General features: G+C 48.8%; 1 protein-coding gene and 1 non-coding gene across 2 annotated transcripts; both read left to right on the top strand.

The window, feature by feature from the left end:
- The first annotated feature begins 3,678 nt into the window (after nt 1–3,678).
- Nucleotides 3,679–3,751, top strand: TRNAR-CCU. The gene has a single exon. It is a non-coding gene; the product is annotated as a tRNA-Arg (tRNA).
- A 6,602-nt stretch (nt 3,752–10,353) lies between these two features.
- On the top strand, nt 10,354–11,495 carry LOC124650472. Its single transcript, XM_047189994.1, has one exon. It carries the CDS (start codon nt 10,432–10,434, stop codon nt 11,185–11,187), a length of 756 nt encoding a protein of 251 aa, XP_047045950.1. The 5' UTR covers nt 10,354–10,431; the 3' UTR covers nt 11,188–11,495.
- The last annotated feature ends 12,401 nt before the right edge of the window (nt 11,496–23,896 follow it).

The raw sequence follows: 23,896 nt of genomic DNA, 5'->3' as shown, positions 1-23,896 counted from the left end.
GCGGCGGGGACTTCGGCGGCGCGATGGCGCTCTTCGTCCCCAGCCTCGCCTTCAAGGCATGCGCTGCCGCGGCAGCGGACGCCACGTCCCTTCACGCGTTCGCCTCCGTCTACGTCGCCACCGCGCTGGCCGACGCCTACGCCAAGGCCGGCCGCCTCGCGTTCGCGCTCAGGGTGTTTGACGAAATGCCGCGGAAGAACGTGGTCTCCTGGACCGCGCTCGTCGGCGCGCTGACCCGACGCCACGACGCGCTCCGCCGCTTCGCCGAGATGCGCGCCTTGGGCTTGCCCTGCGCCTCCCACGCCTGCGCGGCCGCGCTCACCGCTCCGCTTGCGCCGAGGACGCCACCGGCGTGCTCGCCCGCCGCGCCGTGAGGTGCACGCGCTCCGCACCAAGCTCGGCGTCGCCAACACGCTCTACGCGCGCCGCTGCGATGCTGGCGGCGCGCTGGCCGCCATCGGACGCATGGGCTCACGCCGCGACGTTGCTGATGCTGATATCCTCCTACGTGCAGAATGGCTGCGCCAGGGAGGCCATCCAGGCGCGTTCGTCGCCATGCTTCGTGGCGAGGGCATCATCTGATTCAGCATCACCAAACGAGTACACCTTCACTGCAGGCATCGCTGATGTGCAGCAGACATTTCGTGTGTCCATCTTCCGTGAGATAACCTCAGTGCAATGAGCAAACGCTATGGGCTGGAGCCTGCCAAGGAGCACTATGGCTGTGTCGTGGATTTGCCGGGCAGAGCTGGTAGAATAAACGAGGCTGAGGAGCTGATTGAACGGATGGCTCCTAATGAAAGAGACGGTGTTGTTTGGACTTCTTTGCTCAGGGCATGTGCAGCTCGAGGGGCAGAGGAAACCGGGAAGAGAGCTGCACAGAGGGCGATGGAGGCAGAGCCATGGGGTGCAGGAGCACATGTGGCAATGGCGAATCTGTACGCCGGCAAGGGACAATGGCGTGAGGCAGCAGAAGAGAGGCATATGATGAAGCAGAAAGGGGTTGTGGAAGAGGTGGGGAGGTCATCGATCACAGTTGGAGGGAAGGGCAGGGGAGTCAGCATGTTTGCTGCGGGTGACCGGACACATCCCCAAGACAATGTGATCTACGAGATGCCCGAGCTGATTTATTTCGGAGTTGGATTGGCTCGTTATGGACCTGATCAGATGAATATAGCTTCTGAACTGGAGCTGATGGTTAACAGCTAGCTGACCAACTGATCGATTTCAGAAGAAGCATTGACTTCAAAGGAAAAATCCACATAAGTCTTGGCATGATGAGAACTAATGCGGCTTAGTAGTTATGCTTCTGTCTTGAAGTATTCTTCGGTATAATGATGCGGCTTTGATCTAGAAACAACTCTTGAGAAGATGGTTGATTGGCTGTAACAAGTCTGTAGGAGGCAAAGTTTTCTCGTCAAAACTTCAGCATGCAGGCAAGTGCCAACAATAGCATATATGTGTTTATCAGAATGCAACATTGAACACCAATCCACTCTGATGAAATAAGGGGTTTCATATCTCAGATGGTAAATTATGTCAACTCGTTATCTGCATTGATTTACTTAGAAGGTGATCACTCACTGCTCTATCACTATTGCAAGTTTGCAGCATGGCAACGATGACTTGGAGCAATGGATCAGACATGAATGTAATGGGCGGGTCGATGCTTTTTGTTGTTTGTGAAGATGCGCCTATTCTTCTGAAGGGAGCCATTGCACAGTAGATAAATCAATATTAGCATCTGTTCTTCTGAAGGGAGCAGTTGCACAGTAGAGAAATCAACATTAGCGCCTGTTCTTCTGAAGGGAGCCGTTCCAAAGTAGAGAAATCAACATTCTTCCTAGCAACATTGGTAGTGGTGGCACACTGGCACCCAAAGTTAAGTCGACATGTATGTATATCATGCTAGTTTGGCTAGTATCTTGATTCTTGACCAAGAAATTGATAGCTTGGTGATGATTCTTCTAAAGGTCCGTGATGTCAATCTTTACACCATAGTAGCTTAGTTGTGTACCAACTACTGATATTCCCCTTGCTGACGATAGCCATAATGTAATCAGTGGTAAATCAAGTTTATGTACATACTTTTGACATTTTTGGTCTCTGCTGAACATTTACTGCCTTTTGAAACAATTTACAAATGTCCTCATGATGATTATGTACTCTCGTTTCTCCATGCAGATGCTTTGGGAGCTTACACGAGTCCATGTCTGCCTCAATGATTGCTGAATAATCGAATGGAACCTAGTGTAAGGTTTATATGTTCAATTCAAGGTGCTGTACAAGTCTCATCTCAAATCTGATGAGTCACTCTTTTCAGCCTGCCGGAACCAGGTGAGGCCCATGACTTAGACAAGGCAACATTCAGCCATTAACCATGTGCACCAACAGGCCCTAGCAAGGTAGGATCTCAGCATTATTACATTATAGTAACACAAAGAAATACAAATCACCAGCACTGACAGTGAGGACTGAGGAAGTTGAGGCAATGATGCCCCTTTGGCGATGGAGCTTAGGCTTTAACCAACTCCTGTCATGATGCCGCCCATTTTCTCCTTGGCCGGCTGGCCATTTTCTCTCGCCGTCGCTGTAGCTTTATCTGGTTGTGACTTCGAGGCACCAAACCCGGCAGGGCCCTACTATTGGAAAACATTGTCATGAACATGTCTAAAAAGAGCTAAAACCATGATGATTATCGCTCTAATCTCCGTAATGATGGGGGGTGATGGATCAGCTCCTCCCTCCAAGATGCACCACTTACAGTAAGAAAATCACTAATCAGTATGGTATGGATGCATGATCAAGGCTAAAGCAAAGGGTATTTTACTAGTAGCTCCCGTTCCTAACCTTCTAGAGAAAGCGCCTTTTGGTGTCTTGTACTGGTAATACAGGTAGTAGATCATGGTCCTAGGCTACAATGCTAGTGAAAGGGCATTACTCCTGACGTGTTGAGACCTGGATGATCACCTGTAAAGTAAAAGGTAGATCGGATAATCCAAATAACAACCTTGTCGCTCTATGAATTAGTACCAATTCCTTGAACAGTCTGAAGTGATCAGTACATGGAAAAATTACATGATGAAAATGAATTTTTCCTGTGTTCTAACTTCTAAACGACCCCTCAGTTCTGCGTGATCTCCTCTATACTTGCATGGGTCGGAGATGGCACTATGGCAGACACGATAGCACCAGCTGAGAATCACGAATCGGAAATGAAGAATTCCCGTGGAGGCGACGACAAGGCACCAGATGCAACATGAACCGGAAGGAATTTTGGGGAATTATGGTGATAAGATGGGGCATTTAGAAAGGTTCTTTGGGGACAAGTGGGATCAGTAAAGCGGAGCAAATAAGAGAGAGGAGGGAGAATTAGTGAGGCTTTTTAGTTGCGGCATCAGATTCTGTTCGCTGCCTGGGAAGGCACATATCCGTTTCTTAACACGGTTTCGCTCGTGGTTGAATTTGTTGGGCACGTAGGCAGATAATTCGACTTGAGTTGCAAAAGTGTTACTGGGGCACCACGGAGCCTGTAGCTAGGAATCACTTGGTGCTGTACTTAAAGTTGATGGAATATAATCTGGAATTATCCGTATGTTTTTTCTCCACTTGTTTGTTCTCGTCCATGTATGAGAATTCTATGGATAAGTTGGGTAAATTTAAAGTTACCGTCGCACAGCGCCTGTAGCTCAGTGGATAGAGCGTCCGTTTCCTAAGCGGAAGGCCGTAGGTTCGACCCCTACCTGGCGCGCTTCTTTTAATTCAGTATTTCCTTTTTTTTATTTGATTACACTTTGCTTTTTTTGTTTCACGCTCAAACGATGTTTTCTTCCTTCAGAAAGGAGTTAAGGACCCTCAAAGGCAGTAGGATCGGAGATCGGCTGTAACTCAAAAGTTCTTCTTGTTTTTGAGGCCACTCAAAAAAAGTTGTTATTCCTAGTAGAATGTTGAGCAAAACTTTCACTAACTTTACGCAAAGCAAAGTTCTAGTCGTCCATGAAGCGCACACGGAAACTAACCCCTAAGAAACTGAAACTCGATTGGAGCATTGCGGTTGGAGACGATCCCATGGCTAGTCTACACATCATCTGGCCTCGTTACTTGCAGCAGGACCAGAATAGTCAATCATGGCCGCCACCTAGTTTTGAAATTCAGAGCCACGGACGTGCACTATATATATTCTACACCAGCCAGTGCTGAACTAGTACTGAGCAGGAGCTTCAGCACATTGCATATAGGTCAAGTCGACGAAGCTGCGCCTTGACGATGTTTATGGCCGGACACCAATGTTTAATTATACTTTGATTACCCTTCTGGTTGGCTTGCTGGCTGCGATGAACGGCGAAGCGGCGCCACCGCGCCACCATGTCCCCCCACCAGAACCCCTCTTTTTGTTAACATATGTAAATCATGTTAAGATATGTAGAGTAGTGGGCGTGTGTGGCGCCACAAGAGGTTTGTTAATTACCGCTTTGCATCCGATCATAATAGTTAACTCGCATTATCGCAAACCGGCAACCTCGCAGGCACATGGGTGAGCCGTAGACGAAGACGACCCGACGCATAATTAACAGTCCGCCTACGCCTTTCAGCTAGCCAAGGTAGCTTGTTAGCCTTTGCTTTTGTTAGCCTTTAGGCAGAATCAAAATTGTTCCATGGATGGTTCGAAGGAAAGGAAAGGAAAAGAAAAGGGATGAAGAAGTCAAGAAATTGTCTTTCGTGTGCGTGGCGGTAATGATGTGCATGTGCGTGTGCGCGGGGTGGTGTCGATCATGTGATTGTTTGAGGAGTGTTTTCCTTTCGATGCGATGATGGGTACGTAAGATGTGATCTTACTCGATCCGGTTTGGTTTAGTGGCAGTCTACCAATCGTAGCTACGGCAGGAGGGCGAATGCATGTGCGATCGATGTGGGCGAGGTGATTGTTTGTTGATGGGTTTTGGAGGTGCGTCCGTGGCGGTTGAGTGGATGCGATTTTACCCAGTTTGGTTTGGTGGCTGTAGTGTGTGTTGCCGAGCTAGGTGAGGAGTTTCTTGATTTGTTTGTTTAGCTAGGGTTGTGGCTACACGTTGGTACTCTAAGCTAGCTAGCTGCGATCGAGCGATGAGAAAATCGTGTGGGTAGATGATCGATCGATCGATCCATCGTTGTGGTGTCGAGTCGTCTGTCGTCTCCATCGTCGGCCGCGATCGAGCAGCACGAAACAAACTGAAGGCGCGCGCCATGGCTACACGTGTGCGCGGCTCCGCCGTCGTCTCTGACGACCCTCCTCCGGCCGTCCTGTCCCGTCGTGGATCTCCTCGCCTGTGCGGCCAGGGAACCAACCAACGCACAAACACCAGCCAACCGCGCCACCGACGGGAAAGAAAAGACGGACGATCGGCAGTTGCGCTAGCTTATCGTATCGCAGGTTCGATCAGCAGATTATTACTCTGCGTTGATCGACACGAGACGTGGTGGGTGGCATGGCAGCTGAGAAGTGGCACGCATGGACGCACTGCACGGCGGGGAGCAGCGGCTCTGCTGATAAAAAAAAACCTCACTTAAAACACTGGACCTTTAGAGAACGTGCAATGGCGATATAACTGTCTTATCTTAACCGCGTCATCTAATTTAGATATGATAACAAAACATGATGTATAATGGGTTACTTGTTAGCTTTATCTCTAATATCCACACATTTTAAGTATGTGGTGAAAGAGATTGTGCTAAAAGAGTAAGAGATCATCTCTTAATTAAGATAAGGTAAATCATTTTTTCAACATTCTCTCTCCTCCACATTATCATTTATCTTACGTGGCAATTCTAAGATATCACCATTGTACATACCCTTATAGTTTCTGAACAGGGCATGCAAGCTCCGCCACTGGTACCGCCCGACCGCTAGGGAGAAATTATGAGGCATGAACTGGCCATATCCTCCGGCCGCCGATACCGAGGGATCCAGTGTCTGCACCACACTATGGGACCGGTCAACAGCTCAACCGAGGCGACATGGTATGTCGTAGCACGACCTCACTGCCGCTGAGAGAGCACTTATATCCCTGCAGCCTATACCGAGGGTCCAACATCCCCACCACTCAATGTGGCCGATCAACAGCTCAACCGAGGTGAAGCGGTATGTCGTAGCATCACCTCACCGCGCCGAGAGAGAACTTATCCCAGCTGCCTATACCGACCAATGCCGTCGGTACATAATGAGGACGACATTGAGGTTGTCCCGTCTAGGAACTTCGTCTAGCGAGAGTCAAGTAAGGAGAGGTGGCTGCGGCGAATGAGGCGCCACTCTCTCCTCACCGGCGGCGAGCGAGGAGCACGCTGACTGTAAGGAGGCGTGGCGCCGAGAGGCCAAGATCCATGGGCTTCGTTGCGCTCTCCTTCGACAATGAGTGAGCTCACCGTCGCCTCGTGCCTGTCACCCTCTATGCGGTGTCCTGGGATGAACTTTTGCAATTGGGATTATGGTTTAGCGGTGGTTAATCCATATCTGTTGTTATGTTGTGATCTAAATTTATATAAAAGTGAGGATAAATTGTGACACCTAAAGGGAAAACCTTGCTGCTTACTCGCTATATCCCCGCGTCCTTACACGGCTCGTTTTCTTCGAGCCCTGCTTCTCCCTTCCCCCTCTCCCCTGGAACCGGCCACTCTCCTAGCTCCAAATCGTGTTCGCCCAGTCCCGCGTCGGCCTCCCATACGTATGCTCTGGCCGCTAACGCCACCTTCCAAACCCCTTCTACAAGGTCTACGCCGGCGACACCCTCAACGTTGTGGCGCATGTCATCTTCTCCGTGCTCATCGCCTACCGCGGCATCGCCATTAGCCAATAACGTGTCAAATAGGGATACCTGGGGCCATGCGCATGGAGGGGGGGGGGGGCTTCGCCCCCCTCCTCCCGCGTGGTACAAATCGTCATCACCGCATATTTATACCTCTTGTAAGCCGCTGACTATGGTTGATTGCACATACGATAACATATGACGTTCGTAGATGCTCTCTATATATTGAAGTTTATTGGCTGGTGTGCGTGGGTTTTACCTCTCTTTGTCGGAGAGGGTTTTTCGCGTTAAAATCTTGTCTCTCATACCGTGATTTTTTGTTTGTTTTTCTTGTTACATTATATTGTAAAGCGTTATGGTCCTATGTACGAGACATGCTTCCTCTCTGAATTTGCCAAGAAAGCATTTTCTTGAATTATACAGATTTTGTTACAGTTTCTGTTCCCTTAGGTGATTTTGCAAACGTTTAAACCACTTTTCCGTGGCCCTTTTACATGTTTTTAACTAAGCGAGAATTCTGGTATTCATTCTATCTTCGTATTCGTTTTGTGTGGTTGCATATTTAGCTATTCTGATTTAGAGTTATCGTTAGTGACGATGGTTGCTGTTGTGTTGGTTCTTTGAGAATTTAGCATGATGATTTCTCGTCCATCTACTATAACAACCATTGCTTTGGTAGGCTTCCCAACTCTATTTGTGACTTTAGGTCTTCATCGCTAGTTTGTCCAGATTTATTTATAATTTCTATTATTTTTAGCGTTATTTTTAATGCGGTTGATGATATTAGTAGTAACATAATCGGCGGTGTCTCGGCACACGAGCGCAGAGGCGATGCTGGGGAATCTGGTTGGCTGGCCGGACGCCTCGCCTGAAAACTCGTGGACGTACGTACGTGGGACGGGCAGACCACAGTCCATGTCAGGTTAACAACTTGCCACGATCCACGTGCGGTGTACAACAAAACACGAGACATCGATCGCTGGCAAGCCACCGGCGGACTCGGCGCGCGTCAGACCCTCGGCCCCTCGTGCAAAACCGTAGCCAGAGACAAAACAAAAAACGTCGCAGCAGCCATGCATGCAAGAACATGGCGATACATGCGCAGCAGGCAGGGCACAGTGCCAACGTGCGTGCGTGTTGGCGATCGATGCCTTCACCTCCGACCAGGGCCTGCCCATGTCCGCCCGACACGACAAGAGGACATGTTGGTCGTGGCAAACATTTTTCTTTTCGAGTATGTTTTCTATTTTCTTTCACAACAGCTGCTACACTCGATCCGTTCCAGATTTTGGACTAGCTTTTTTTTTTCTTTCAAAATAGGAGAATAAACGTATCTAGACCAGCGACCACTAATTTAAACCCCAGATCGACAAGTGGCATAGTACAAATCACTGCACGAAATGTCCATGGCTTGAAAGCTGGAGCAAACGAGAGGAGAAAAAACAGCAAAGTGAACGATGGTGGAGAAAGGGCAGACGAGAGAGAGAGAGAGAGAAATGGTGCGTCCATGAGACCACGACTCGAGTCGCTTTCTCCAGGGCAACAAGCAAAGCTACAGCCTACAGCTAGCCCAGAGTGACCATCCCAGAGCCTGTACAGTGACCAGCTCACAACTGATCGAGGTCGGCATCGTCGGCCCCGCCACGCGATTCTCCATCCAGCCCGGGCCGAGCCACGCCAAGGCTACTTCTCGGGAGTCGATCACAACATAGAGACCTCGTGATCCCCATCTCATCTCGTTCTGTCGTTAAAATATGGTGTCCGTTCCAAATCTTATTACTGTATTAGGTTCGAACAGCGCCGTAAACAAAAAAATCAGGTTCAAACTCTACATGAGCTACTATGTCTTAGCAAGCCAATCCTCACACAATTGGATTTCATGTATGCTGGCTTGCCGTATTTTATTCCCATGGAAGTGTTTGTTTCTAAGTTGATTATTACATCTCGGTCGTTTTTTTTTTCGAAATGGGGGAATTCCCCGGCTTCTGCATCATGACGGTGCACATGGCAGTTTATTAAAAGTAGGTTTAAATAGTATTGTTTACAACTCACGCATCCTCAAAGATTGATTAAAAAATCAACCATAAAAAAAAACACATACTATGACTACACATCAACATAGCCTTCTAGTATGTCGTCAACCAGTCTGGCACAAGATATCCTGAGCGACCATCAGGAGCCGTGTGCATCCAGAAACCATGGCATCCCGCTACCCCTCCGGAGAGAGTAGAGCCCAGAGCTGGACCCAGTGAGAGACCATATGAATAACCTTCCGTTTCGAAGAAAGATATCACCGATCTATTAATAATAACCAACAGTAGCATAAATCACTTTAAAAAGTAATAGAAATTACAAATAGGTACTCAAACGACCTAGCGACAACTACAAAAAAGGTCGGCTGCCTAGAATGTCGAGAAAATTACCATTGCTTCTATTATATGTGAAACACCTAATCATTTGAGAAAATTTGTATGCTTTTTTTTCCTGCGTGCAACCAAAAATAAATCTCTATCGCATTTATTTTCGACTTTCATGTCACTCATCATGTCAAGACACATAATTCATATCTCAAGCATATTCCTATGCATATGTTTATGGAATCCCGCAAGCCCAGGAGTACCATTCAGATGCTGCAGTATATTTATAAGATCACATTTTGGTTCCCGTGGAATAAAACTTCACGTCTCATACCTGGCCCAAAAAGTTATCCACAAACCGGAGAAACCCATCGAAAGTTAACTTGCGATTATTGTACATTGAACAATTTTATTGATGTACCACTTGGAGAGAAGAGAACACTTTAATAATTCCCTTGATGCACGCTTTGGCATAGCATTTCCAATTTGGAATTCTTTTGACTTTAGTCACTACTACTACCAATATAGAACTCTTGGGTGGCTCTAATATTCTATTTGAGTACTGATGCCACCGAATCATTGTCATCCAACAGTCTCAATACTAAAGCCTTGATGTACATTTCAGTCACCAACACAAGTCCTCCTATCAACTTAAAAAATACATGCATACAACTATTTCCTATACGTCCATAATCTTTTTTCCCGACGTGTGCATTGGCATTGCATTTTGAATGTACAACCATCTTGACTTCAATACCCACTACCATCAGACTTTCCCATCTCCTGTTGGGTATTAAAATTAAAACCAACCAACCATTGTCATCCTATACTAAAACACCTCTCCATTTCATGGCTAGTAGATATGAAAATGTGATATACAATGCATTCCAATGATTTCCATAACCAACACCAGTCCTCCTATTATACATCCAACAGGAAGCCCATACACTAGTTTCCTACAAAATCCATTGAAAGAAACTACTTGGGTGGTTTTCAGATTCCATTTGAGTACTGATGCCACCAATTATTCATTGTCATCCAACAGTAATAAAGTTCTGATGTGCATTTCCATAACCAACACCAGTTCTCCTAGCCCTTGCTCACAAAAATATCCACTATTACAACAAGGAGATAAATATGATGGAACCGAAAAGGCCACCAGAAACCGGCTATATAAACACCCCATCCACCCCACCTCTGCCAAGTGCTACCTCTCCCACGCTCTCCTCCAACTCCAAGAAGAACCCGAAGCAGAGCCAAACCCCAAGAACCACAGCTTCATCACGTGCTCGTGCATGTCTGCCATGGCCGCGACCGGAGCAGCGCTGCGTCTACACCTCCTGTTCCGGATGCTGCGGGTGGGGGAGCTCCTCGCCCTGGCGGCGCTCATCTCCTGGTCCTCCTCCCGCGCGCCGTCCGCGGCCGCCGCCGCGGTGCGCGTCGCCGGCAGCCTCCTCTTCAGCCCGCGCTTCGTGTTCGTCCTCGGCAACGCCATCGTGCTCCTCTTACTGGCGCTGTCCAGGCGCGAGCGGGACTCGTCGCCGGTCTCCTCCGCCACCAACCACAACCACCCCGCCTCCGGCGTCGACCAGGTTCCCGCGGTTCCGGCCGCCGTCGCCGACAGCTTCCCTTCATATGCCGCCCCGACGATGCCGACTCCGGAAAGGGAAGCGCCGGTGGTGGTTGTAGCAGCAGCGGCGCCCGAGGTGGTCCCGTGCAGGGAGATGACGACGGTGTACGAGGAGGAGGTCAAGCCTGCGGCGGCCTCCGCGGCAGCGCGCGTCGTCCTGAGCAAGGCCCGCGCGCCGAGGCGGAGCAGGTCGGAGAAGATGAGCCGGCGCGCGGCGTCCCCGGAGATGCGGCGTTCGGAGTCGGACAACGGGCGTCGGCGGCGGTCGTCGGCGTCGGCGCGGGACGTGGCGGCGGCGTGGGCCCCCGGGACGGAGGACGCGGCGGAGTTCCAGCGGAAGGTGGAGGCGTTCATCGCGAAGCAGACGCGGTTCCGGCGCGAGGAGGAGTGCATGGCCGGAGCTCTGGTCGTCGTGGAATGATGAGCCGATGATGGTCTGGGCTGGTCTGGTGAGCATGTCTGCATGTGCAAAGTACATATGGAAGAACAAGGGCTTCGCTCGCTCTTGCTAGATAGCTTAGGTACTCTCATCTGATCCTGCTCCCGCTAGCTCTTCGTCTTCCTCCTCGGACCGACGCCATCTTTTCTGGCGATAGGTGCAGAGTAAACAGTGGAGTTTGCGTGGTTTTCTTTGCTGAATCCATCGGATCATGGAACCGGATGGTTTCTGCATATCCGGTTAAAAAGATGCAGAAATAAAAACGATCTCAAATGCGTCGTCTCTCTTCACCCAGAAAAAAAAAGGAATACAATGCGTGTCTCGGTCGGTACACGAAGAGGACAACGGTAGCAGTGGAACAGACCGCACGACACATGAGACATGACTCGACGGATCGGAATCAGATGCCATGCCAATAGGATACTTCTTCCTAGTATAAAGGGCCACTATCTCATTTTCCCTTTTCCATATGGTCCTTTAGAGCAAGTTCAATACTAGTATAGTTAGCTATTAGCTAGAAACTAGTAAATGCCATGTCATCTAACATAGAGCTAACATATACAATACTGAGCTATAAAATTGTACTACTTTATCAATGCATGATCCATCTTTCACTCTCACTAAGACTGCTCATAGTGGGAGTAACTTAGCTAGTAACATCACACAACCCAATGCATTTTGGTGACATGGCATGGCAATGAATGAAGAAAGAGAGTGAGGTGGTAACTAGCTATGTTACCATAACATCACACACCCCAAGACAAGTTGAGTCTACACCATAGTAAATAACACAATGCATGACACCACATATTAGTTACTACCCACTATGGAGGTAGTAACTTAGACTAGTAACATATGTCATGTTACTAGTCTAAGTTACTCCCCACTATGACTAGCCTAAGTGTTTAGGAGCATGTGCTAGAGCTGGCTTTTACATTAGTGCCCACTCACCTTCTCTCTCTTCCTCTCTCTTCTTCAACTAAGCAAAAATACATTATTTTAATTCTTGTAGCTAGTTGACTAAACCTTATTGTACATGCTCTTAGTTTAGTAGTGCTGCGGTACGAGAGAGAAATTGAAATAATTCTTCTTGGGAAAAGAAAGTGACCTCAATCCTATGGATAAAAATTATATTTCAATAGTGGCATTGTATTGCATTAAAAGATGGAGGTTAAAATATTTCAAAAAAAAGAGATGGAGGTTAAAAAACGAGATGATCTCATCTCATATATTTGCTAGTTTTTTCTCATTTCGATCTTGCGAAGACATGGTCTCGATCAATCCGATCTCTATCCTCTGCCGCGCCTCTTGAAAAACAAAAATTGGAAGAGAAACGAACAATTGTGGTTTGGAAGATAAAGCTACCATCGATGTTGAATTTCCTTGTAAAAGACTCGGTGTGCTTCGGTCCCTCTTTTCTCTTCCACCACCATTAAAATTGAAGGGGTAATAAATTAGTCCACGGAAGAGCATCCCTAGATCCGCGCTATTTATACGAGACCAAAGTTTGCAAGAAGGGACACTGGAACTGAAGGAAAGACCGCGTGAACCGGTCGATTTCACACGTTTATTCCGAATATGTTTGAGCGTGTGTGTCGAGATAGGAATAGGATAAACTTGGATTACATCAAAACTGAACGACATATGACAGCATGACACGATGGGTTGGTCAGAATCGGATTCCAAGAGGATTTGTGTGCAGCTGGTCCGTATAGTACGTACGGTGAACCGAAACGGCCCATTGATATGACCATAAAGTGCAGGTTAAGGAGTAGTAAAACGCAGGAAGATGAGAACCAACCTGTGGTTGGATGGTTAGGAGGGCAGTGGCACCCCCAGTCCACCAGAGTTCAAATCCCAGATTTGACACTTTGGTATCTCATAAAGGCGGAATTTTATTCAGTGGGAGGCGACGTTCCCGTCGACAGCGGTAGCGCCTGTGGTGACTTCGTCAATCTCAAGACCTGCTCATAGGGGTAGGTTACTGCATTGGGACGCGGCGGCCGTGCAGAAACTCGTCGGTTTCCTTTGTCGGAGGATCTGATCCCGGCCTGGAAGCGACGTGAGGCACACGGGGGAAGGTACAAATCGGTAAAGCGCGGCACTTGCTCCATTTGTCCAGCTGCCTTGGTTTCCCTATCGTTTTTCTCCGAAGAATGTAAATGACTGCTCGATCGGCATGGCTACGCTGCGGCTGGCTTTTGCGTGAACTCTGCGAGTTCCGCTAGCACGACACCTGATATGTTCACGTTGGACGTGTTTGGTTGCATGCAGCTAATTTCTGCACAACTGGTGCAGTGCGAAGGAGCCCCTATTGAAGATGGGCCATGGACCATAAAAACGACTTTATTTGATGATATGTATAGAGATTTTTTTTTGGCTCCGTGCTGACCGTTTGGTAGGTTGGTTTTCAGGCCTTGTAGCAGCCCAGAACGGCGCTATAACTGTTTGGTTGCAACCCATGATCCGGTTCTGCTTACCTTTTTCCTTCAGTGGTGAGGTTACCAGCGATCAACATCACAAGCAAGAACACAATCATAGACGACAAAGAACTCAGCAGTGATCATAGACGACACAAGTTCACGACACAACATTTTTGCAGGCACGATCATACTTCTGGACACGGCAAACATGATCATAGTTCAACACATTAGACACGAACATGATCTAGACACGACATGGTACCAGGTTAGCTTCAGACATGATGCTCGGAGACGATACACCTGGTGTCATTTCCATGGTACGGGCACTTGCTCACCAACTCAGTGCAGGTGTGGTCATCTTTGACCACACCGTACTCGAAGGAGGACACCTTCCTGAAGGTGAGGAACTGGCCTACGTACGTTGAGCTGATGGGTGGCGGCGAAGGCCGTCCATCCCTAGTCGATGAATGCGTCACCACCTTCTCTCCTCGTACTCATCCTACAGTTGCATCCGGTGTTGGTGGTGACGATGATGTTGGAAGGAATTTCTCCGAACCACTTGACGAAAGCTTTATGAATCATGAACCGGCCACCAGTGATGTTGGAGCGTTTTAGGTGTGGCGGACCGTGACCTCTCGCTGACATTAAGGTTTTATTTCATCATTTAATTTATTTTTATTGTCTTCTTTGAAACAGTGAGACTGGGGCTACGGTGACGGTACGAAGAGGCACAGTGGCGGGCTGGCGGAAGTCGCACACTCCACGCAACGCGACATGCATGCATGGCTTGGACGGGTCGAGGCCGAGCGGTCATTTCATTTCCTGAGAGGAAACGAAGGCAGCTTGACAAATGGAGCAACGCCGCGCTTTACCGATTTGTACCTCCCCTCGTGTGTGTCACGTCGCTTCCATCTCTCACCTCACTCCGACAAAAGGAAACCGACCAATTTCTGCACGGGCGCGGGCGCTGCATTCCCGCATTGTAGCCGCACGGCCGCCGCTACATTTATTCTGCACGAGCGTCTCTGGCTACTGCAGTAGCGTTACCCGGCCTCTCCCAATTCAGTAACGCACGCTGATTGATCTTCCTGCGTTACTACTCCTTAACCTGCATTTTATGGTTATATATACTTCCTCCTTTCCAAATCAGAATATCTATAGTCTTTAGTTAAATTTGAACTTTTTAATGTTTGAGCAACTATATACGTAGTAGTACAAAAGAATATTGGCATTTAAAATTTTAAATGCACATAATGTGAAAATATACTTCATGATGGTTCTAAAAATATTAAATTAAGATTATAATTGTTGACATTTTTTCTATATAGTTGGTCAAACTTTGTGAAGTTTAATTTTATTTAAATATTATACGCATCCTATTTTAGGAGAGAGGAAGTAGCAGTGCGTCGTTCAACTGCGCCATGTCGACGGCGAGCGGCACCCTGTTCGGTCGTGCCTCCTTCTTCACGCCGTTGTCGAACACCTCGAAGTCGTTCTTCGTCTTCTTCCCTATGGTGATGCGGCGGCGCGCGATGGTGGTTGTGGGGGCAGAGACCAGGCGCACATGGGACACCGATACCATTGATGGCGGCGCAGAGAGCCAGCCGCAGCACGCCAAAAGCCTGGTGCGCGTGCAAAAGATGAGGCGGCGCTATTGATGACAAAGACTGCGGCACAGATGCGAAAACGAAGATTGGCGAAGCGATGGGCTCGAAACGGCCTCGCGCCCGCTGCCAGACGAATCTGTGGAAGAAGCGAGCGGTCACGCGGTATGACCGCGCAACGTCCGCCTGCAGCCCCGATCCGCGATGCATCGTACCGCTGGGATAGTGTGCATGCGTATATTTAAACAGTCCTTATGCATCCGTTTGCATCGGATGGTTGGAGATGCGGTGGCACTCCATCTACACTGTGCATGTCTCTCAGCTCCCCACGACCGCACAAATCTTGTGTTGGTTCCTGCGCAGCGTGAACAACTGATCAAATCCACGATACGATAAGCAAGGGATTGCGCATGGCCGCTCGTCCGTCGCTTCGACCCTTCTTTGCACGGCCGGTCCGCGCGGCGACGAGACGGGACGGCCGGAGGACGGGCGCAAGAGACGGCGGAGCCGCGCACACGTGTGTCCTCGGAGCAGCGGCCGACGCGACTGGTCGAGACCACCATGATCGATCCATCTCCCCGGACGATCTACTCGTCGATCTCAGCTACCTAGAGCTATACACGGCTAGAGCACCAACGTGTTGCGACGAGCCGCGACCATCTTCCCCGATCAACTCTCCCTTATCAATCAACAAATTAAGCAACTCTTCATCTAGTGACCATGTAAACGATGACTGCCACCAAACTGAACTGGTGCAAAATCGCATCCATCAGGTCACCTACGTCGAAAAGAAAACACTCAACGGAAGCAATCACCGTCGTAGCGATCATCACCCAGCTATATAGTAAGTAGCTTTGGTAGACTGCCACTAAACTGAACTGGAGTGAAATCCCATCGACCCATCAACACTTACTCCGACGTGATCAACAAACAATCACCTCATCCATCTCCAATACCGCGCACGCACATGCACCTCATTGCCACCGCGCACACGAAAGATAACTCCTTGGTTTCATCTCCTTTTCTCTTCCTTTACTTTTCTTTCCTTTCAGCACAACTACAAAAATTCCATCCATCCATCGAATGAAACAATCTCGATTGTGCCTATAGGCTAAAAGAAGCAAAGGCTAAGCATGTAGGGAGACTGTTAGAGCATCTCCAGTCATGTCCCCAAAACCGTCCCCCAAAGGGATTTGAGGCGCGCCGGACAAAAAAAACGTTTCCAGCCGCGTTCCTTAAAGCCTCTTTTTGTCCGGCGCGGTTCGATACGGTGTCCAGCGTTCCGAGCCCATCCCCGCTACACAGGGAACGCTCCGAGGACGCCGGACACACCGAAAAACGAGGCGAAGCGACGTAGGCCCGACGCATCAGCGCCACAGAAAAAATTCGTCACCGCTCCCGCCTAATCGCGCCTCTCTCGCCACATCGCACCTCTCCCGCCGCGCATTTCTGCCATCCCAACACATTTGACCTATCCCGCCCACCGATTCATTTCTCCCTCCCGCCGTCGCTACGCTGTTCCTCCCATCGCCACCCTCTCCCCATCCATGGCGCCACCGACTGCCCCAAAAAAAATGGCCAAGAGAGGGGCCAAGAAGCCGTCGTGCAATGAGACGAAAGGGCGAAGGCGCCCTTCGCGAAGCCGCGGAAGGCGCCAGCTCCGAAGAAGAAGCCGGAAGGCTGGACCGATGATTAGTGGCATCAAGACTGTCTGCGCCAGAAGATGTCGACAGCGGAGCGGAAAGGACAGAGGGCGGCGCAGCTGGAGAAGAAGATGTTGGCGGCGCGCGCGCACCAGCAGGCACTAAACCATAGATGTCCACTTCATACTTATAGTATTCTACAATAGGGTTGGGTTGACTTCTTGGTAAAAATAAGCCAGAAAAGTAGCTGGCCGGGTGTATCGCTGCCACCAACGCGAGCCCATGGAGTACGACGGTAACGCCGTACATTCCGGGAGTGATGTCCCCGTCGACATCCGGGTTCTACAACGACGGCCCCTCCGCCACTCCCGGGTGCGTGACACCAAACTTGTCTCCGCGGTACGAGGATGTGCTGCCTCATGACGACTTCAACCCCAACGCTATGTTCTACTCCCCGACGTACGAGGCAGGAGCCGACCCGGAGGGAGCCCCGTTCAATGGCCGCAGGGCCTGCTCGAATTCGACGGCGCCGTTGCTGAGGAGGAGGAGGTGGTGGAGAAGGACGATGAGGAGGAGGGGGAGGGGGAGGGGTGGAGGACAACGAGGACGACGATGATGAAGAGGGCCGCGATGATGAGGATGACGAGGGTGCCGGTGAGGATGCCGATGATCTTGTGGAGGTTGACGCGGACGGCGTGAGGAAGAAGAAGAAGAAGAAGAAGAAGAAGAAGGAGGAGGCGTCGGGCACACGAGGCCCCAAGTGGACGGTTCTGGAGGATCAGCGTATGTGCGAGTCGTGGGCGACGGTGAGCCATGACTCCATCATCGGCGCCAACCAAAAATGCGGGAAGTACTGGGCGAGGATCAAGGCCGAGTTCGATAAGTGCAAGCTCATCAACAACGACAACAACAAAGTGACAATGAAGAGGAGCCAAAAGGCAATGTCGACCCGATGGGCCATCATCCAGGCGTCGGTGCACATATTTCATGGGTACCATCATGACTTAGAGACCAGAGGCGACATCGGCGCCGACGTCGCCCAACTGGTATGACTCTTTCTTACATAATCTGTAGCGCCTACATTGTGTTCGATGAACGATTGCGCTTCCTTTGGTTAGTTTGATAAGACCATGGATTTGTACCGGATGAACTCGGATGGACATAAGTCGTTCGCGCTGATGCATTGCTATAGCAAGCTCAAGAAGAACCACAAATGGAGGTTGACGCGCGTTTCGTTGTCGAAGGGAAAAGACGCCATTGATCTGGATGCGCCGCTGGCAACATCGGCAGGGCGCCCTATCGGCAACAAGGCTGCCAAGGCCGTCTTGGCCAACGCTGCGTCGTCCGAGAAGACGCATGCGTCACTCACGCAGTGCCTCGTCTAGGTCTCCACGACCTTGTGATACGTCCAAAACGTATCTACTTTCCCGAACACTTTTGCTGTTGTTTTGCCTCTAATTTGTGTATTTTGGATGCAACTAACGCGGACTAACGCTGTTTTCAGCAGAACTGTTCTGGTGTCTCGTTTTTGTGCAGAAATCCAACTTTCAGGAAAAACCTCGGAATTTATACAGAAGGCCATATTTTCCCAGAATACTTACGGAGCCAGAAGGGCAAGTCAGGGGGAGGCCCGAGGGCCCCACACCCTAGGGCAGCGCGGCCCAGGAGGGGGGCGCGCGGCCCTAGCGTGTGGCCCCCTCGGCCGGCCTCCGACGCCCTCCTTCGGACTACTTATCGGCCTCGACCTAAAACGCACGGAGAGAAGTCGAAGTCGCCGGAAACCCTCCGAACGCCGCCACATCGCGAAACTCCGTCTCGGGAGCCGAAGTCTCCGTTCGGCACTCCGCCGGGACGGGGAATTGGAGGAGATCATCGCCACCATCACCACCGACGCCTCTCCATCGACCAGCCATGTTTCCCCCATCCATGTGTGAGTAATTCCCCCGCTGTAGGCTGAAGGGGATGGTAGGGATTGGATGAGATTGGTCATGTAATAGTATAAGATTGTTAGGGCATAGTGCCTAGTGTCCGTAATTGGTACTTTGATGATATTGTTGCAACTTGTTATGCTTAATGCTTGTCACTAGGGCCCGAGTGCCATGATCTCAGATCTGAACATGTTATTATTTCATCATGATATTCATTGTTTATGGTCTTACACTGCAAGTTGTATACACATGTCGCTGTCCGGAACCAATGGCCCCGAAGTGACGAAATCGGGACAACCGGAGGGGATGGTAGTGACGTGAGGATCACATGTGTTCACGGAGTGTTAATGCTTTGCTCCGGTGCTCTATTAAAAGGAGTACCTTAATATCCGAGTAGATTTCCTTGAGGCCCGGCTGCCACCGGGCTGGTAGGACAAAAGATGTTGTGCAAGTTTCTCATTGCGAGCACGTACGACTATAATTGGAACACATGCCTATTGATTGCTTTGTATTTGGACACCGTTTTATTATTATCTGCAAATGCCCTGCTTGATTGTTACATGAGTTTCTCTCATCCATGCAACGCCCGTTATCCGTCCCCGTGCCTACAGTATTTTAATCCTGTTGTTTACTATAATCACTGCTGCTTGTCTCGTTACTCTGCTGTCTTGTTATTTCACTACTCGCTTCTACTATAAAGCTGTTACTATCGATAAACTCTTGCGAGCAAGTCTCGTTTCCAGGTGCAGCTGAATTGACAACTCCGCTGTTAAGGCTTTCAAGTATTCTTTGTCTCCCCTTGTGTCGAATCAATAAATTGGGTTTTACTACCCGCGAAGACTGCTGCGATCCTCTATACTTGTGGGTTATCACCTTGCTCTCCCGCGACAAAAAGGCCGAGGAATGGTGGGCGGCGCTGCTCAAGAGGCAAGATGAGAAGATGGAGCTGGAAAAACGCAGGGACGACATGTCCCTGCTGAGAGCGTCGACAGAAGGAATGTCTCCCCGGACGTGGGCGGCGCACAACTTCTTCAAAGACCAGACCCTCGACGACATTGAAGCCAAAATGGCGGCGGCCAAGGCGGAGTCCGAGGCGGTGGCCCAGGCAGCGGCTCAAACCCCGGAGCAAGAGCCGGTAGACGCATCCGCTACTACACCTGCGTCGGCCTCTGCTTCGACGTCGGCGACGTAGCATGCACACCGGGTAGATTACGATGAGTTCATCGTGATCGACGGGCCTACGTCGACTCAGGATGCGCCATCGACGTTGGGGTCGGCATCGCCTATAGGATAACGTTGCATAGAAAACAAAAATTTTCCTACCGCGAACACGCAATCCAAGCCAAGATGCAATCTAGAAGACGGTAGCAACGAGGGGGTATTGAGTCTCACCCTTGAAGAGATTCCAAAGCCTACAAGATGAGGCTCTTGTTGCTGCGGTAGACGTTCACTTGCCGCTTGCAAAAGCGCGTAGAAGATCTTGATCACGATCGGTTCCGGCGCCACGAACGGGCAGCACCTCCGTACTCGGTCACACGTTCGGTTGTTGATGAAGACGACGTCCACCTCCCGTTCCAGCGGGCAGCGGAAGTAGTAGCTCCTCTTGAATCCGACGAGCACGACGGCGTGGTGTCGGTGGCGGTGTAGAAGTCCGGCGGAGCTTCGCTAAGCAAACCGTGCAATATGAAGTGGAGGAGCAAAGCTAGGGTTTGGGAGGGGGTGGCCGGCCACTCTATGGGGGGCGGCCAGCTTGTGGTCTTAGGGTTGCCGGCCCCCTCCCTTGGCCCCTCATTATATAGGTGGATCCCAAGTGTTGGTGTCCAAGTCTTCGAATAAGACCCGAAACCAAAACCTTCCATAGGAGGGGGCAAACCTAGCCCAACTAGGACTCCCACCCAAAGGTGGGATTCCCACCTCCCATGTGGGGGGTGGCCGGCCCCCTATGGTGGAGTCCACTTGGGACTCCACCCCCACTAGGGCTGGCCGGCCATGGAGGTGGAGTCCCTTGTGGACTCCACCTTCCTTGGTGGTTTCTTCCGGATTTTTCTAGAACCTTCTAGAACCTTCCATAGAACCTTCCGCGACATTTTATTCATATAAAATGACATCCTATATATGAATCTTATTCTCCGGACCATTCCGGAACTCCTCGTGATGTCCGGGATCACATCCGGGACTCCGAACAAATATTCCAACTTCATTCCATATTCAAGAACTACCATTTCAACATCCAACTTTAAGTGTGTCACCCTACGGTTCGAGAACTATGCGGACATGGTTGAGTACTTACTCCGACCAATAACCAATAGCGGGATCTGGAGATCCATAATGGCTCCCACATATTCAACGATGACTTTAGTGATCGAATGAACCATTCACAAACATTACCAATTCCCTTTGTCTCGCGATATTTTACTTGTCCGAGGTTTGATCTTCGGTATCACTCTATACCTTGTTCAACCTCGTCTCCTGACAAGTACTCTTTACTCGTACCGTGGTATGTGGTCTCTTATGAACTCATTCATATGCTTGCAAGACATTAGACAACATTCCACCGAGAGGGCCCAGAGTATATCTATCCGTCATTGGGATGGACAAATCCCACTGTTGATCCATATGCCTCAACTCATACTTTCCGGATACTTAATCCCACCTTTATAACCACCCATTTACGCAGTGGTGTTTGGTGTAATCAAAGTACCTTTCCGGTATAAGTGATTTACATGATCTCATGGTCATAAGGACTAGGTAACTATGTATTGAAAGCTTATAGCAAATAACTTAATGACGAGATCTTATGCTACGCTTAATTGGGTGTGTCCATTATATCATTCACACAATGATATAACCTTGTTATTAATAACATCCAATGTTCATGATTATGAAACTAATCATCCATTAATCAACAAGCTAGTTTAAGAGGCATACTAGGGACTTCTTGTTTGTCTACATATCACACATGTACTAATGTTTCGGTTAATACAATTATAGCATGACATATAAACATTTATCATAAACATAGAGATATAAATAATAACTACTTTTATTATTGCCTCTAGGGCATATCTCCTTCAGTCTCCCACTTGCACTAGAGTCAATAATCTAGATTACATTGTAATATACCTAACACCCATGGCATTTTGGTGTTGGTCATGCTTTGCCCTAGGGAGAGCTTTAGTCAACGGATCTGCTACATTCAGATCAGTGTGTACTTTGCAAATCTTTACTTCTCCATCTTCGATGTACTCGCGAATCGAGTGGTAACGCAGCTTGATATGCTTCAGCCTCTTGTGTGACCTTGGCTCTTGTGCATTGGCGATGGCACCCATGTTATCACGATAAATGATTAATGGGTCCAATGCACTAGGAACCACACCGAGCTCTACAATGAACCTCTTCATCCATACCGCTTCGATGAAGCCTCGAAGCCGCTATGTACTCTGATTCCGTTGAAGACTTCGCCACCGTGCACTCGCTTCGAGCTTGCCTGACCTATCTGCAAGCACCATTCAATATAAACACGTACCCGGATTGTGACTTAGAGTCATCGGGATCGTTGTTCCAACTTGCATCGGTGTAACCATTTACAACGAGCTCTTGGTCACCTCCATAACAAAGAAACATATCCTTAGTTCTTTTCAAGTACTTCAGGATATTCTTGACCGCCGTCCAGTGTTCCATTCCTGGATCACTTTGATATCTGCTAGTCAAACTAACAGCATGTGCTATATCCGGTCTAGTACATAGCATGGCATACATGATAGATCCTATTGCCGAGGCATAGGGGATATTATTCATCCTTTCTCTTTCTTCTCGCCGTAGCCGGTCCTTGAGTCTTACTCAATACCTTGCCCGGTAACATAGGTAAGAACCCTTTCTTACTTTCGTCCATTCTAAATTTCTTTAGAATCTTGTCCGGATATGTACTCTGTGATAGCCCTATTAGGCGTCTTGATCTATCTCTATAAATCTTGATGCCTAATATATATGATGCTTCACCAAGGTCTTTCATTGAAAAACTATTATTCAAATAACCCTTAACACTCGCTTAATAGTTCTATATCATTCCCGATCAATAATATGTCATCTACATATAATATCGGGAATGCTACGGAGCTCCCACTCACTTTCTTGTAAATACGAGGCCTCTCCATGACACTCGTATAAACCCGAAGTCTTTGATTACCTTATCAAAGCGTCGGTTCCAACTTCTTGATGCTTGCTTCAGTCCATAGATTGAACGCTGAAGTTTGCATACTTTGTCAAGCATTTTTAGGATCGACAAAACCTTTGGGTTGTACCATATACAACTCTTCCTCAATGTCTCCATTAAGGAACGCCGTTTTGACATCCATCTCGCCAAATCTCATAATCGAAAAATGCAGCTATTGCTAACAAAATCCTCACAGATTTTAGCTTCGCTACCGGTGAGAAAGTCTCATCGTAGTCAACTCCTTGAATTTGTCGGAAACCCTTTGCGACAAGTCGAGCTTTATAGACAGTAATATTACCATCAGCATCCGTTTTTCTCTTGAAGATCCATTTATTCTCGACAGCCTTTCGGCTCTCAGGTAAGTCTACCAAAGTCCATACTTTGTTATCATACATGGATCCCATTTCGGATTTCATGGCTTCTTGCCATTTGTTGGAATCTGGGCTCATCATCGCTTCTTCATACGTCGCAGGGTCCTCATCATTGTTATCCACAATCATGACATTTAGACAAGGATCAAACCAATCAGGAGTGGTACGTTCCCTTGTCGATCCGCGAGGTTCGCAGTTTCCTCGTTCGAAGTTTCATGATCATTATCATTTGCTTCCTCTCGTTGCCGGTGTAGGCGGTACAGGTACAACTTCCGGTACTCGCGCTACTCCGATCAACGAGTATAGATTCATCAATCTCATCGAGTTCTACTTTTCTTCCAGTCACTTCTTTAGTGAGAAATTCTTTCTCAAGAAAGGTTCCGTTCTTAGCAACAAAGATTTTGCCTTCGGATCTGTGATAGAAAGTGTACCCTATAGTTTCCTTAGGGTATCCTATGAAGACGCATTTCTCCGCTTTGGGTTCTAGCTTGTCCGGTTGTAACTTTTTT

This window comes from Lolium rigidum, chromosome 4, assembly GCF_022539505.1.
Source record: "Lolium rigidum isolate FL_2022 chromosome 4, APGP_CSIRO_Lrig_0.1, whole genome shotgun sequence".
Lineage (NCBI taxonomy): Eukaryota > Viridiplantae > Streptophyta > Magnoliopsida > Poales > Poaceae > Lolium > Lolium rigidum.
Note: the sequence above shows the minus strand (reverse complement) of the source record. Positions and strands in the feature narration are given on the sequence as shown.